The 16,293-nt window shown below is 34.3% G+C and overlaps 1 protein-coding gene across 11 annotated transcripts in view; it reads right to left on the bottom strand.

Annotated features, from left to right (window-relative positions):
- SLC4A10 (solute carrier family 4 member 10) overlaps nucleotides 1-16,293 on the bottom strand; it is a 206,109-nt gene that overhangs the window by 109,345 nt on the left and 80,471 nt on the right. For all 11 annotated transcript variants that reach the window (XM_081143043.1, XM_081143037.1, XM_081143041.1 and 8 more), the window contains exon 2: nucleotides 15,626-15,707. In XM_081143043.1, the coding sequence (XP_080999169.1) occupies nucleotides 15,626-15,707 (82 nt within the window). The remainder of the gene's footprint in view (nucleotides 1-15,625; nucleotides 15,708-16,293) is intronic.

The following is a 16,293-nucleotide window of genomic DNA, read 5'->3' on the forward strand; positions in this document are numbered from 1 at the left end:
CACCTTGTATATTGCAGGCTCTGACATCTATATCAGGACACTTGATCTCTCTCTTTCAGAGTGCAGACATCCTTCCCACAGGCATGTCAAACTCAACATGTCCATGGAATTTATCCTTTCCTTTGTTCCCTAAGAAGTAACTATCATCTATCTCAGTAAGTGCGCTATCTATCTAGTCATCTCAGAACCCATCCAATTTATCACTAGATTCGCCCTTACATCTCTTTAATCCACCCCCTCTTTAATATCCCCAGTGCTACAGTCTTAGTTTGGACCCTCATCATCTCTCATCAGGACCATTAGAACATTCTTCTTACCATTTTCTTTTCTAACTCCAATCTTGTCCCAACTCATCTATCCTGTTTACTGCTGGCTTTCTTTTCTTCAAAAATGAAAATCTGACTACATTACCCCCTTGCTTTAAACTCACTGATTGCTTTCTGTTGCCTATAGGATAAAGATTTTAGTACCCTATAAAGCCAAACGATATTTGACCTCTGCCTATTTCTCTTGCCAGGCTTCTAAATACACTCTGCCACCGACACTACAAGGCCATGTGTGCCCCTTCATTCCTGAATTTCCAGACGTTCTCCAGTCTCTCCTTTTACTTAATGCTGCCTTACTCTTCCAACCGAGTGGAACATCATCATCTCTCCGATCTATCTGATGAATACTTCCTCATCTCCCAAGTCTCAGTTCAAGGATTTAAAAACTTTCCCATACCCCCTTACTCCAAATATAGTTGACCACTTTTTTCCCTTAATCACATACACCAAAGAACGACTCTTGTTTGTAATTATTTATTTATAAGAAGTGTTTCTCTTATGGATCTTCTGTAGGGTAAGCCCGCGTATTTACTCATTTTGTATCTTGGGCACATGACATAGTGCCTTGCATAGAGCAAATACCTAACAAATGGTTACCGATATGAAGCATTTATTGAGCAGTATTACGCTAGTTATCAGAGATACAAATATAAATAAGACATTATTTTATTCTTACATATCATCAGGTTTCAGCTCTCCCAAATTATATAAAAAGTATCATTCATAAGTGTGATCTATTGCCCTGGGTATCCCCTGGACATATGTATCAGAATCAATGAGGAGAAGATGTAATCCCCCTCACCCAGATAGACACATTAATCTATACAGTTGACACAATTGCAAATTTTCTATGTCACTATTTTAACAGAACTTGAACAAATAACCTAAAATGTATAAAGAAAACTTGAAAGAAAAATAACCAATAACACCTGAGGAAGCTCAGTAAGGGAGAACTTACCTTATCAGATATTGAGACATACCACAAATTTGAATAATTAAAATAATTCACAAACTTTGGCATCTTAAACATTAGTAATTTCAAATTACTTGAACTATCACTATATTGTAATCCTTTACTCTAATAAATTGAAAGGTACCAATCAAGGAGAAGATATAGAGCAAGAAAGAGAATTCAGATGGAGTTTTACATAAAACTAGCACTTAAGAATCAGAAAAAGAGACAGCAAAGGCTTAAAAACAATAAAAAGATGAAGTCATGAATTTCCAATTAAACATGTAAGATTACACACCTGCTTTTTATCTCTATTCTGTCTGGAAACTGTCTTTTTAATTCCAAGTAAGAAAACAATTTGTTAACCATAAAATAAATGATTAATAAATTTTATCACATTAAAATCAGAAAATTCATTATAAGAGAGTGCGGGGTGGGGGCCACAAAGTATGAAATCTACAAATCCTAAGAAAAAGATGAAAACTCAATGGGAAAGTAGGCAAAAAACAAACAAACGAACAAAAAAACAACCTTGAATAGGCATATAATGGAAGAAAAAATCCAAATGGTTAATAAATGTAGGGAAATAGAAATTCAAACCAAAATGAGATCTCTCTATATTCTTACCACCTTGGCAAAAATTGAAATGGTTGACAAGTCTATGTTTTGGTGTGACAAGGATGTATACACAGAAAAAGATCAATATAAAAGTTTATCCTATAGGATCAATAGGACAAGTTTATCCTATAGTACTAGCAGTAGCATATGACTGGAAGCTCTACTTTGAAACAGTATGGCATTTTCTATTGAAGTTGAAAATATCCATACTTTACGATATAATAATTTCTTTGGACCCTAGAGAAATGCATGTAGATGTGTGTGTATTTATATATATATGAATATCTAAAGCAGCACTTCTTATAAAGACAAAACACTCAAAACAACCCAAAAATCCATTAACAGAACATATAAATAGAGTGTATTCACACAATGGGATACAGTAGTAATTTTATAAAACTACAGATATGCACAACAACATAGATGAATCCCACAAGCATACTATTGAGTTCCCTTTATAAAGCTTTAGAAACAGAAAAACTATCCAAGGATGTATACACAGAAAAAGATCAATATAAAAGTCAGAATAATTGTAACCTCTGGCAAAAAGAGTAGGAGTTATAATTGGGGAGCGTCACATGAGCTTCTGTGATGCTAGAAATTATCTATTTCCTGACACAAGTTTTTGCTTTACAAATACTTATTAAACTTTATACATAAGCTTTCTGTGACTTTCTGTATGTATGCTTCATTTCACAATTTAAAATATTTTCAAAGAAGCCAAATAAGGAGAGTTTCAAGAAGGGAGCAGATACCAGTTTATATGCTATAAAGGATTCAAACAAGATTAAGACTAAACATTAGCCATTACAGTTGGAAATTAATGTTTATCTGTAATCTTCTTGACAACATTTTGAGTGGATGGGGAAATAAATAAAAACTGAGGAAGTTTAGACAGTGAACATCTCCTAGAGTTGCAAATAAAAGCTTTACAGAGAGGCGGTACTTCAGCCAAACCTTAAAGGTTTCTAACAATTGCTGATTAAGGTAATCATTCCCAGACAAAGACAAGAGGCAACATGGAAAATGCTGGCAAGTCCAATGGGCCCGGTTGGTTGGGTACAGTGAATATTGCCTTTGTTTGTGGAATACGAATCTGATGGGCAATTGCCAGAAGTAACATCCTAAGAAGTTGCCAAGTCAAGGCTAAAATAAACAATCTGAAACCATATCCAAACATAATCAGGTAAGAAGAAGATGCCAAGAAACACAGCTGAACTGATGTCTTGAAGATATTAAATGCAAGGAAGACTAGGCTGAAGAAATTTCCAGAGGCAAAATCTTGCTGGGCTAGTTAAAAAGTCAAGACACATTCGGGTAAATAGCAGTGCGTATAAATGCTGGATCATATGATAAACTAGGTTTACCTTTGTTAGAAACTGCAGACTGTCTTCCAAAGTAGCTCTACAATTTTTCATTCCAAACAGCAATGAATGAGAGTTCCTGTTGAACCACAGTCTTGCTAGCATTTGCTGTTGTCAGTGTTTTGGATTTTAGCCATTCTAAAAGGTGTGTGGTGGTACGCTTACTGTTTTAATTTGCAATTCCCTCATGACATATGATGTTGAACATCCTTTCAAAGCTTATTTACCATCTGTATATCTTTTTTGATGAGATGTCTGTTCAGATATTTTCCTATTTTGCAATTGGATTATTTTCTTTTGTTGAATTTAAAGAGTTCTCTGTATATTTTATTGATTTTTAATTTATATTTATTTTACTTTTCATTTTATTGTTTTTATTTTTATCTTTGTATATTTTAGATAACAGCCCTGTATCAGATATGTCCTTTGCAGGTATATTCTCCCAGGCTGTGGCTTGTCTTTTCCTTCTTATAACAGTGTCTTTCACAAAGCAGAAGTTTTAATTTTAAAGATGTCCCATTTATCCATTTTTATTTCATGGTCTGTGCTTTTATGTTGTATGTAAAAAGTCATCACCAAATTCAAGGTCACCTCGATTTTGTCCTATGTTATCTTCTACAGGCTATATAATTTTTTTGTTTTTACATTTAGGTCTATGATCCGTTTTGAATCAATTACTATAAAAGGTGTAAGATCTGTCTAGATTCTAATCTCAGATCCTGTGGAAAACAGTATGTAATTAAATAACATGTCCAGGTTAATATTACATTATATTTACATAATATTGTTATATAATATAACATTATACCTAAAATTGAATTTTCTATTCTCAAAGATATCACTTAAGAAGAACAATAATTCAAGAAACTTAGTGATAAATGTCATTACTCTGAAATGATTTCTCATTTATTAATCCAAATTATTTTGTAAAGATTATATAGGAATAATTTTTATTTCATGATAAAGGCCAAAATTTTAGTTTAAAGAGGGAAGCCTTTCAAATGAGCATTTTTTAAATTAGTCAAAACATTCAACAAATTAACTTTATATCATAATAAAACCCCCAAAAGTAATAAAAATACAGATCACTGGGATATGAATATATTTTGAAAATATTAGGGGAAATCAAACAGCGATACTAAGAAAAAGATTTTTTGAGGTAAGCACAGAACACTAAAATTTATTCAGAATTTACCTGTATGCCAGTTGAGGGAAAACAAAGAAAACCCACATCAGAAAAACAAAGGGTTCATTAAAGATAACACTGCTTTTTTAGCACAAATCTTGCTAACAAATCTTGGGTTTTGATACTTAAATTTTGCATCTATTATCTTGGTGAGCAGGTCCAGAATTATTGTAAATATTTTCATTAGATAAGAGGTACCAGTACTGAAACAACTCCTGATATGGCTGTGGTCATAGCATACTGTTTACAAAACGGGCAAGGAAAGAGACGCATTTGGGGATGGAAAGGAATTTTACTGTGATTAAAAATACTAATAAACTATTTTATGTAGTTGGCAGGAGTCAAGCTATCTACTCTTGAAGAGAACTGTCTGTTTTTTCCATGCAACTAATACGACACAGCTGCTGCATAATTAGTGAGTTGCTACAGCCATTTTATTTAGATGTGTCAATCACGGGAAAAGGTCGAGTACATTAAGCTGAACAAGCATGTGATCTTTGATTCCATAGAGACTCTAACAGTCAGAAAACACAACAAGGCATCATTTATCATAATATACCAAAGAATTCTAAGTCCAACACAAATTTTCTACTGAGAGAAAGCGAAAGAAAGAAAAGAGACCAAGAGGGTGTGAGTGACTGTGTGTGTGTGTAAAGCAAAGAGATACTATTAGACTACTGCACTGGTGTTTTGCTGAAAGAAAGAAAGGCAAACACCAGTGCTGGTCATAGTCACTTGACCCTAGGGCTGTATTTGTAATCAATACTAAACAAAGGCCACATGACTGTGGCGACTCTATACAGAAAACAGATATCTTGAAAGTGCTAAAATTGCTTTGAGACTTAGAGTCACTAAACCATTTCTGAAGGAGTGTGGTGCCCTAAATGAAGACAAGCAGGAACGGATAACATTCCCCCAGGCCCATCCCCATCTGGAGGAAATACCACTGCTGGGAGAGAGTCTGGCCCATTCCCCAAGGACAGCAGCCGGGAGATGACAAAGGGACATACCTGGAGTCCATGTGGACTCCTGTACTACTCATAGGTGGAAGAAACTTTCTAGGAAGAGAGTCAACCAGGAAGAGTGTGAAGAGCAAGGAAAAAATCAAGGACACATGTGGAGAGAAACCAACATTTAAAAGATAGTTCAGACTTGTCAAAGGTTTGAAGAAATAGATGGAACCTCCCACATTATGTTAATGGGAGTATACTTGAGTACAGTAATTCTGGAAGACAATGCAAAAACATGGATCAAAGTGTTAACTTTATAATCTTTTGACCCAGTGATTCTCCTTCTGAGAATTTTATCAGGAAAGCCAAGTACACAGAGATACATATACAGTCTTGTTCACAGCAGCTTTGTTTAAAAGAAATAAATGAGAAATGGTCAAAATGTCCATTGATAGGGGATTGGTTAAATAAAGCATCATACAACCATGCAATGAAGTACTAAGTGCAATCAAAATGAATAATATCTATATTAACATGAAAAAGTGTTGAATTCTTTTAATGAAAATAGAATAGGTTAAAAGATAAAAATGAACTATAATTCCATTTACATGTAATTTAGTTATCACTACATGTCTGTTAAAATGCATATAATTAAATTATTTCATTTGTATTAATTATGTTATTGTGTTCAGAATATTAATATTTTCATTTCCAGGTGGAGGGATTTGGGGTCGTTTTGTTTTGTTTGCCTCCTTACACATTTTTATATTTCTTGGATTTTTCTAACTGAATTTATACTATTTTAATAACTTTTAAAACAGTAAAACTATTTTAATTTGGGGGAAAAATATAGAAATGTCAGACAGAGTAAGAGGGGCCAGTGGATAAAGTTTAAAAATACCAAGGAACATGATTGAGAAGAGAAGATTCCAAGGGAAGAGAGTTGATAGAAGAGAGATCTAAAAACAAAGGCTTAGTCGAAAGTTTTAAAAGCAACAGAGCATTATGCTAAGTGAAACAAATCAGAGAAAGACAAGTACCGTATGATTTCACTCATATGTGGAAGCTAATGAACAAAATAGAAACAGACTCATAAATAGAGGATAAACTGACAGCTGTCAGAGCGAAGGGGGGTTGAAGGGCTGGGTGAAAAAGGTAAAAGGATTAAACAAAACAAACCCCAAAACCTCATAACACAGACAACAGCATGGAGATTACCAGAGGGGAACGGGGATGGGGGAGGTATGAGAGGGACTGGGGAGGACAAATGGTGATGGAAGGACATCACTTGGGGTGGTGAACACACACCATACAATATACAGATGGTGTATTATAGAACTGTACACCTGAAATCTGTATCATTTTATTAACCAATGAGACCCCAATAAACTCAATAAAAATAATAAAAATTTAATAAAACAAAAGCGATAGAGAACTCAAAGTGGCTGATAAGAGAGAACCGCTGTAGTTGGCAATTAAGAGTGCTTTTTTATGTTTTTTCATTGATTTTAGAGAGAGGGAGGGAGGGGAGATAGAACAAGAAACATTGATGTAACAGAGAAACATGGGTGGGCTGCCTTCTGCACACTCCTTATGAGGGATCAGAACCTGGGCATGTGCCCTAACCAGGAATTGAACAGGTGATGCTCTGGTGCCCAGGACGATGCCCAACCAACTGAGCCACACCAGCCAGGGCAAGTGTGCTTTTTTAATAATTAAATAGAATGTAGATTAATCAACCTTAAGAGAAAATTAAAGTGAGATAGCAGGAGAAAAGTCATTTCTACAAACAGTCAGTATCTCAACTTACCAAACATGACTTTCATTTTCATGATCAATATTGTTATTAACTGCATTGCTGACACTATAGTTTTGTATTAATCACCGAGATGTCATAAAATGCTTTCCTGCTATACTATCATCTAAATAAATCACGGCAATTTGTCATTATAAGAAAAAAACTGAGCTATGCACAGAGAAAAATAGGTATAATTATAAATACTTTAGGTAGAAATTAGAAATCTTTTGCTAATAAGACTGTAATAGTTTCATTACAAATGCTCCTAAGGTAATTTAAAAGCAGTTTTTAGAGAAGTCAAGAAGAATATTCATAAGCTTCCTGCCACAGGGACAAAACAAAAGCTTAATTTATCAGCAGAAAGTTAAAATTTTACTTTTTCTAATTATGATTTCAATCATTTTGGTTTCCTTTATTATCTTCCCACCTGAAGCTCATTAAGTGGTAGAAATGATAGAGAAAGGAAGGAAGTAAAATCTTTTTTTTTTCATTGTGCTGTTAGAAGTTCTGGCACACTAAAGGCAGTAGGAATGACTATGTAGTCAGGATAGAGAGAAGGCAGAAGGGGGAGTACACAACGTCACTGAGAGAAAATGTAAAAGAGAGCACTCGAGCATTTAAAAAGTAATCTTAGAATACTTGTACCCAAAATGGAATCAATTCTATTAAGGTTCCAGTGGTACCTATACTGCAAAAAATTATACATATGTTATTTAAAAAATCAAGAACATGGCCTCTTTTGATTATTTAATACATATTTATGATTATCAGCATTAATATCCATTGATAACTTTAAGTGTAAACACTTATGCACAAAGTGGCCACTGTAATTTTTTTCCAAGGGAGACTCAAGTGCCCTATTGACAGCACTGGTATCTAAACCTCCTTGGAGAATGGAGAGCATGAAACAGAAACCTGGCTCGGTGCTTGTATCCCATCAGCACTTAATTCACATTGGTGAATGATGATGACTTCACGAGCAAAGTCCTAACTGATTGGTAGTCTACTCCTGCTTATACTGCGAGAAGATCCTGTAGAAAGGAGATAACCTGTGGAGCCTATGATTACATGCAGCCAAGGAGCTTTAAATTAGGAGCACCCTAGTGGGAAAAATTAGCAACTGAAATAGAGATTTAAGAAATTAATCATGAAGTAGATTAAGTTATCTCCTTCACAATGTCACCTTCATAGGACCACTCCCACACTATTAAACTATGTAACTAAATAATGAACCTATAAGTCTCAGACATCTGGAAAACTCAAAACAAAAGTATAGTGTTACCATAATCCTATAGAATAAATACAGGGTGTGGCAAAAGTAGGCTTACAGTTGTGAGTATGTAAAACATAGAGTTTATTCTTGTATTATTATTTATTAATTATTGTATTATTTTCCATATGAACAACTTTAAATCTACTTTTGCTCCACCCTGTATTAAGAAGCTTGGTAACTTGTGGTTTATCTTCAAAGTATTAAATATATTTTCAGTAAAAATATTTAAGGAATAAAGAAATAATTTATTTGCTGTAAAATTCCCTTTTAATATTTATAGGATTATATTTAATGTAATGAAAAAGAATTTTTCACCTATTATATCTCTGAAATAGTAACTGATTGAAAATGTTACATGTACATATATACACAAACACAATTATCCTCATTCACAGAAGGTATGTCCTTAAGTCACATAAATAGCAAATACCCCAAATACTGTACTGTGTCTTTGACACGTAGAGAATAGTATTAAACAGAGCCTGACTCATAAGGAATCATGGAGACAGATTTACAAAATAGGCTCTTATTCTAAAATTGGCTGCCTAAAAGCTGACATGCTCAGGTGGGAATGCAAAATGTATAACCAGGACCCCCAAGTTATGAAAGCATCAATTTGTAGGACTTCCTAGCCACATATATACATTAGAATATATGTTACTATCCTCATGCAAAAACATCTAAGAAACCATGTGCAAATTTAGAAAAATAATTCAGAACTTTCAAATTTACTTAGAATTACAATATACTGTAAAAGCAGGCTCTAAATATCAAGTTGCCACTCAGTTCAAATAAGCTGAATATCATGAATAATGTGTCAGAAAAACCGATGTGGGTCACATACAAAAATTATGTGAAACAATTAAAATGAAAAAACATGGAAATGATGTATAACTCACCTAAGAGTTAATTTTAGGAATAAAAGCAAATTCCATGATTAAAGACTTTAAGAGAATATTCTCTCACTTGGTTCTTAGGATACCCATGAAAAAATAGAACAGTTCATTATACAACGTACACAGGTGGCAAAGATAGCTCAATTAGGGAATGAAATTTACTATTGGCTATTTTTTTTCTGAAATCCTCAGTATTAGTCTGTCTGCCTAATTCCCATCCTCAAATATCCAAAGTGTTTGGCATGCAAAATGTACAATTTCAAGTAGATTCTGTATAATTAATTAACTCTACTAATTATTACAGTGGACCAAATACGACTTAGAATTGCCCCATCAGTTGACTTTGATCCTGTTGTCAACACTAAATTGCACAAAAGTTAACCAATAAGAGCAGGAAAAATGGTTCTTTCTTTTTCAAAGGAAAGAGATTTGGAATAAAGAAGCAATAAGATTATTTATTTTGTGGTATAGCAGAGACAGGAATTTAAAATAAGGGAACATGAGGATATAATAAAATAGTCTCCAGTGGAAGAGGGGAATCTTTCCTATTTATGCGAATGAATCTGTCTAATGGGAAATTAATAATTATAAAACCCTTCAAATGTTTGCAAAATCATTTGGATAATTATTGTGGCATGGGTATGAATTATCAAATTCCTTATTGCTTCATAGTACGACAGTATCAACTTTTTTAAATAGTCATGATCAAGTGAGTACGTGCTCCAGTCTTCCAATTAAAGTTATCCTGCCGCATTCAGTCATCTGAAAATCAAGGTGAATTTGAATCCCTGCTCTATGCCTTGCTAGTAATGTGGACTGGGCAAGTCAATCTTTTGTGTTTTAGCTTCTTCATTTGTAAAATGGAGATCATAACAGTAATTACCTCATTGAGTAAATTCAAGCATTAATTCATTCTCCACTATTTGATCTACCTCAGGCAAATATTTAAACTTCATCTCTAGTCATTGTTTACCCCCATGCACACTATCCCAAGGCATTAGCCACACCATATTTGCCATTCCCTGAATATAACTGATCCTTTCTTCTTTGCCTTCAGAACTCCTATTCATCCTTTAAAGCCCACTCTGCTCTGTGAAGCCATGTTTGGTTGGTCTCAGCAAATTCCACTTTTTCCTTCTAGTGGCAACTTTGAGAGAGAAAAGATTAGAAAGAAAAAGTCAAGACCTAATTTTTTGCTTTTTCTTTTCTTTTTTCCCCCCAAATTATTTATTACTTTGGTTGCAAAATACTGTATTATAATTAAAGAATCAGCACTTTTCATCTTTGTCTTTTTAGTAAAAACACTTAGGACATTACAGTGATTATGGTTAAGAAAACCATTTTAGTTCTCATAAGAGCTCAGGAATGCACTGGCTGAAATGGAGAAAGTGGGAGGGTGTTACCATTGATAAGTCAGAATTACATTGATGATAGCTTAGTGCTAGTGCTTTAATTACATTATCTCTGGACTTTGAGTTCATTATACATTAAGTTGTCCCCAAAGGAAATAAACTTTGACCAACTTTTTTCCCCTCAAATAAAATGAGCAAAAGAATATCAAGAATGGGGTATAATTTTCTCTATTTCACCCTTGACTTTAAAGTATTTAATATCAGCTAAAAGCAACATATAATAAAGAAACTATCACTTTTATTTAATTTGTAGGCCAGATTTAAAGATTAGTTTAACTTTTCTGTTAAAGTTTTACATTTATGAATTCTTCAGTAACTGGATAAAATGTAACCAGATTTAACTTAATACAGTGAAACATAATTAGAAACTACTGTATTTACATGTTAAATGTTTGAAAGGTAATTAAATATTTGATGAGTGTTAATTATGCACCTAATTACATTATATAAATTTAATTTCTTACATGATTAGTGACATATTATTGAATTATATATAAATGCAATTCAATACAATACATTTTTAGCACCTATCTAGTTTAAGAAAAAGTGCTGGATATCATGGGAGAATATAAATATGTGTAGGGTGAAGATTTGTCCCTCAACAAGAATAAAATCAAGTAAGAAAATCAAGAAGAGAAGTAAACTCCAAGGGGTCAGGTGATGCCAATGTATGGGCAGAATTGGCATTCTATTTCTAGGATTAGAGGAAAATCACTAATACATGGAGGAGATGAGAAGGCACCAATTTGGTATGGGATGACCTAAAAGGTTTGAACAGAAAGTCTTCAATAATTTTACTGAGGTTTTACTACCTTTTCCATGTTCTCAGACTATAGAAAAATAGCAGGTATTATGTTAGAAATACTTGCTAAAAAGGAAAAATAATAGTCACTAAATATGTTCTTTATATATCAATGATTTGGGGTGGGAATTAACCTGTGGGGAGGAACGCGAGCTAAAATAGGTGTTATGTTAGGCAACAAAAAAACACGAAGAATAAAAACGTAGGCATTCTACACCACATAGAGAAATTAATTCAAAATTTATCAAAGACCTGAATATTAAGACCCAAAACTATAAATTAGAAGGAAACATTGGGGAAATCTTTATTACATTGGATTTGGCAAATATTTCTTAAATATGACACAAAAAGCACAGGCAACAAAAGTAAAACCAGACAAACTGCACTACATCAAAAGTAAAATTTCTGTGTATCAACAGGCACAATCAACACAGTAAAAAAGCAATCTACAGAATGGGAGAAAATATTTGCAAATTATATGTCTGACAAGAGGTTAATATCTAGAATATTTTAAAAACTCCTACAACTCAACAACAACAATAAAAATTAAAAATTAAACAATGAGCAGAGGACTTGAGCAGAGATTTCTCCAATGATACACAAGTGCCAATAAGCATATGAGAAGATGCTCAACATCACTAATTATTAGGAAAATGCAAATAAGAACCACAATGAAATATCACCTCATAACCATTAGGATGGCTACTATTTAAAAAAACACCACCAGAAAATCACAATTGTTAATGAGGATGTGAAGATATTGGAATCCTTGCGCACTGTTGGTAGAAATGTAAAATTGTTTAACTGCTGTGGAAAACAGTATGTCACTTTCTCTAAAAATAAAAAATAGAACTACCCTGTGGTCCAGCTATCCCACTCATTGGTATTTATTCAAAAGACGTGAAAGCACAATCTCTAAGAGACATTTGCACACCCATGGTAAACACAGCACTATTCACAATTGCCAAGATGGAAGCAGCCATGGCCATCAACAGATGAGTAAACAAAATGTAGTATTTACATACAATAGAATATTATTCAGCCTTAAAAAGGAAAGAAATTCTAACACATGCTACAACATAGATTAACTTTGAGGACATTATGCTAAGTAAAATAAGCCAGTCACGAAAGGGCAAATACTGCATGATTCACTCATATGAGGCATGTAGAGCAGTCAGATTCATAGAAACAGAAAGTAGAACAGTGGTTGCTAAGGGGTAGAGGGAGGGGGAAACGAAGAGTTGTGTTTAATGTGTAGAGAGGTTCAGTGTTCCAAGATGAAAAAGTTCTGAAGATTAGTTACACAGCAATATGAATATACTTAATACTACTGAACTACAAACTTAGAAATGGTTAAGCTGGTCAATTTTATGTTATGCATTTTTTACCACAATAAAAAAAATATTTTTTTAAATTTCAAAAAAAAACAATCCAGTTGTTTGTCAGTATCACCTTGACTAGAAATTTGTCAGTTCAGTCAAAGTGGCTAAAATAATAGCATGTGTTTAGCTATTTAACTTTCTTCTCTTTACTATCATCTAATTATTAATAGGACCTACTATTTTTAGTGACTTGTCATTAATTTACTTGTATGCCTGCAGAAGATTCAACAATGGTCACATCTGAAGTAAAACATTCATTAATTTTAAGTACAGGTATCCTTCTGAGAAAAGCTGGACCAGGATGAACAATGAAGAGGGAGGACTGAGGCAAGTAAGAGTAAGGAAAAGAACACTTGGTTATTTTTATTGGGCCCATGTGGAAACTGACCCCATCTAACCACCTACCCACGCTGAAGTTTCAGGTTCAGTACAGTGATGCACACTCTTTCACCCTTTAATCCGATTTGCTGGAAAACAGACTCTGAGATGCTCCCGTCCTATCAAGTCCTCCAACAAACTTACCACTTCTTGTTCATTTAATCAATATAGTGAACCAATGTGATGTTCTGCAGAACATCCACTCAGTCCAAATCCCTTTGGACTCCATTATGACACAAGGAAGAAAAGTTAACACAACCCTGGAGCAAAACGATAAATATATATTGTTGTACTTCCCAAAGGGAATGTTTATTTCTGGTGCTCCTTCTTGACAGTAATAAAAAATGCAATTGCCAGATCAACAGCTGCATACCCTGTACCTGAGGCCCTGTTCACCTGCTCTAAGATTCTACATCGGATACAGCAACTGCAGTTGATGCTACCACTTGGCTGATTTTGCAATTGTCCACTAACTCCTCTAGGATTTGACAAGTTTCTGTAGTGGCCAAACTAGTACACACTTTAGGTCTTTAAAATGGTGGGCAAGAATGGCAGGGGCAGGGGGATATCTGTAATAGTGTCAACAATATAAAAGAAATAAAAGAAAATACATTTTAAAATAAAATAAATAAAAATGACACTAATCTCTGCCATTTCCCATCAGATGAAATACTGAATTTCATTTACTATCCTGGCCAAGGCAAGGAGTTTCAGAGCCTTTTCACTCACTAACAATAGTTCTCAATCCCCCAGGCTAAGAAACCAATGTGAAGGTTCTTGCCAGTTACCAAATATGTCTATTAGTACTGTTGAGGGGCCAAGGAAATGATCAATAAGTGGGTCAGCTTCCTCAAGAAACAGACTCTGAGGAGTGTTCAAAGGGTTTGTTGAAGAGAGCTGTCAGCAATAACATCTGTGAGGAAATATGGGCAGCAGCATTGGGTGGTGAAAGAAGACAAATTAGGCAACTGAGGCAATAGAGGCCTCAGTTGATTCCACAGGAGGCTCTGAAGCTGAGACAACCCTTTAAAGTTATACAAAACTGAGGCAGGGGGTGGGAGTGGGGGGAAGCTTTAAACTCCTTCGCTGCCCATGAATTGAATTTGCCCATAGGCAAGGGGCAGCTCCCTTCAGTAAAGGTAGTTTCTGGGGAATAATTTAGGTGTGAACCAACAGCAGGACACATCCATGGCAACTGGGGAAATAAGGGCCTCAATCCTTAAGAAGGGATATTGGTGATTCATCATAACATCCACTACTAGGGTTGCCAAATTTAGAAATTTTAAAAAGATAAATAAAAATATTACCTGGCATACCTATACTAAAAGGTTATTTATTGTTTATGTAAAATTCAAATTTTACTGAGCATTGTGCATTTTATCTGTCCCCTGTATCCACTACACAAGTACTACAGGGGAAGTACAAGAAAGAATTTCAAGGGTATTAATGCATTAGTCCTTTTGTAATCTTATACTTTAAATAACACTAATTCCACAAGGATATGGGAGACCAAAAATGAAAATCAGTTAACCTCAACAATTTTTGTTCTACTCGGGATCCTGAAGTGGTTTAACTATAGCGATTCAATGCTGCTAACCACACTTTACCATTAGAAGCAGAAGTACACTTAGGAAGAACACTAGCAACACTAAAGAGGGTGGACTGTGGGAAAGACATAGTACACGGGATACAGAAAGGGAAAGAATTAGAACAGAGGCAATAGGTATAGAAAGGAAGGGGTGAGAAGAGACACCCCTAAGACAAAGAATTTTCTGACTACATGATGTAGAAAAATAGGAAGTGAACAGAAGCTAGTAAAATTGCATATTCTTGATTTTATGTAATAAGAGGAGAAGAGAAAAATGATACATGATATATGTAAAACAAAAGACTACATAGATTTAGAGGGAGAAAATTTGACATATCACTCATCAGAATGCATAATACATGTGAATATGGCAGCTAATACACCAAGCTGTTGATAGTGGCCAGGTAATCATCTCTTTTCTTTTCATTCCCCTTGTTCGATTGAAACAAGGAATATTGAAAGACTGACACAAAACACAGTCCCTGGAACATAGCAGAGGTTCAGTAAATTTTGCTGGATGAATGTTCTTGTTTTCAGGTCTGCCTATTGGCATTCCTGCTGCACCAAAACAATCATATCCACTGCCCACCACCACGACTCTGATATCAGTTTATGCAGTTCTCCACATTGAGGCATATTTCATATTTCTCTTTGAAACAAAGATAGGAATAGCTATCCCAAGCAGGGAAAAATGTCTTACCTTCTAAATCTTCCTTCTCAAAGTGTGTTTTGAGAATAGAACGAGTTCCACCCCTATCCACAACGGCCTCTTCATCATTTCTCTGTAGAAGGGGGAAACAAGAACACTAAATGGAAGTACATATATTCTCTGAGTTTCAGAAAATAAACTTTTTTCAGAGATAAAAAATCACTTATTTACAAAATATGTCTGTTAAAGAAATAACAACATGATTAAAATTAATAAAGGTATTTTTAAGGTTAAAAGCTCAGAGTATTTTCTTCTGGTTTTTGTTTCCAACATTTTTTAAATTAAATTTATTGTGGTGATGTTGGTTAATAAAATTATATAGGTTTCACGAGTAGAATTCTATGATACATCATCTGTACATTGCATTGTGTGTTTACCACCCAAAGTCAAATCTCCTTCTGACACCATATATTTGACCTTTAGCTTTTAGTAGCCTCTCCACCGACCCCTTTTCCTCTGGTAACCACCATATGTTGTCTGTGTCTATGAAATACTGCCATTGCTACAATATGGATGGAGACCTGGATAATATCATGCTAAGCGAAATAAGTCAGACAGAAAAAGTCAAGAACCAAATGATTCCTCTCATTGAAAGCAACAAATGAACAAATAAGTCAAACAAACAAAATCTCATAGACACAGACAACAGAAAATAAACT

This window comes from Miniopterus schreibersii (genome assembly GCF_964146895.1).
Source record: "Miniopterus schreibersii genome assembly, chromosome: 7".
In the NCBI taxonomy this organism is placed as follows: domain Eukaryota; kingdom Metazoa; phylum Chordata; class Mammalia; order Chiroptera; family Miniopteridae; genus Miniopterus; species Miniopterus schreibersii.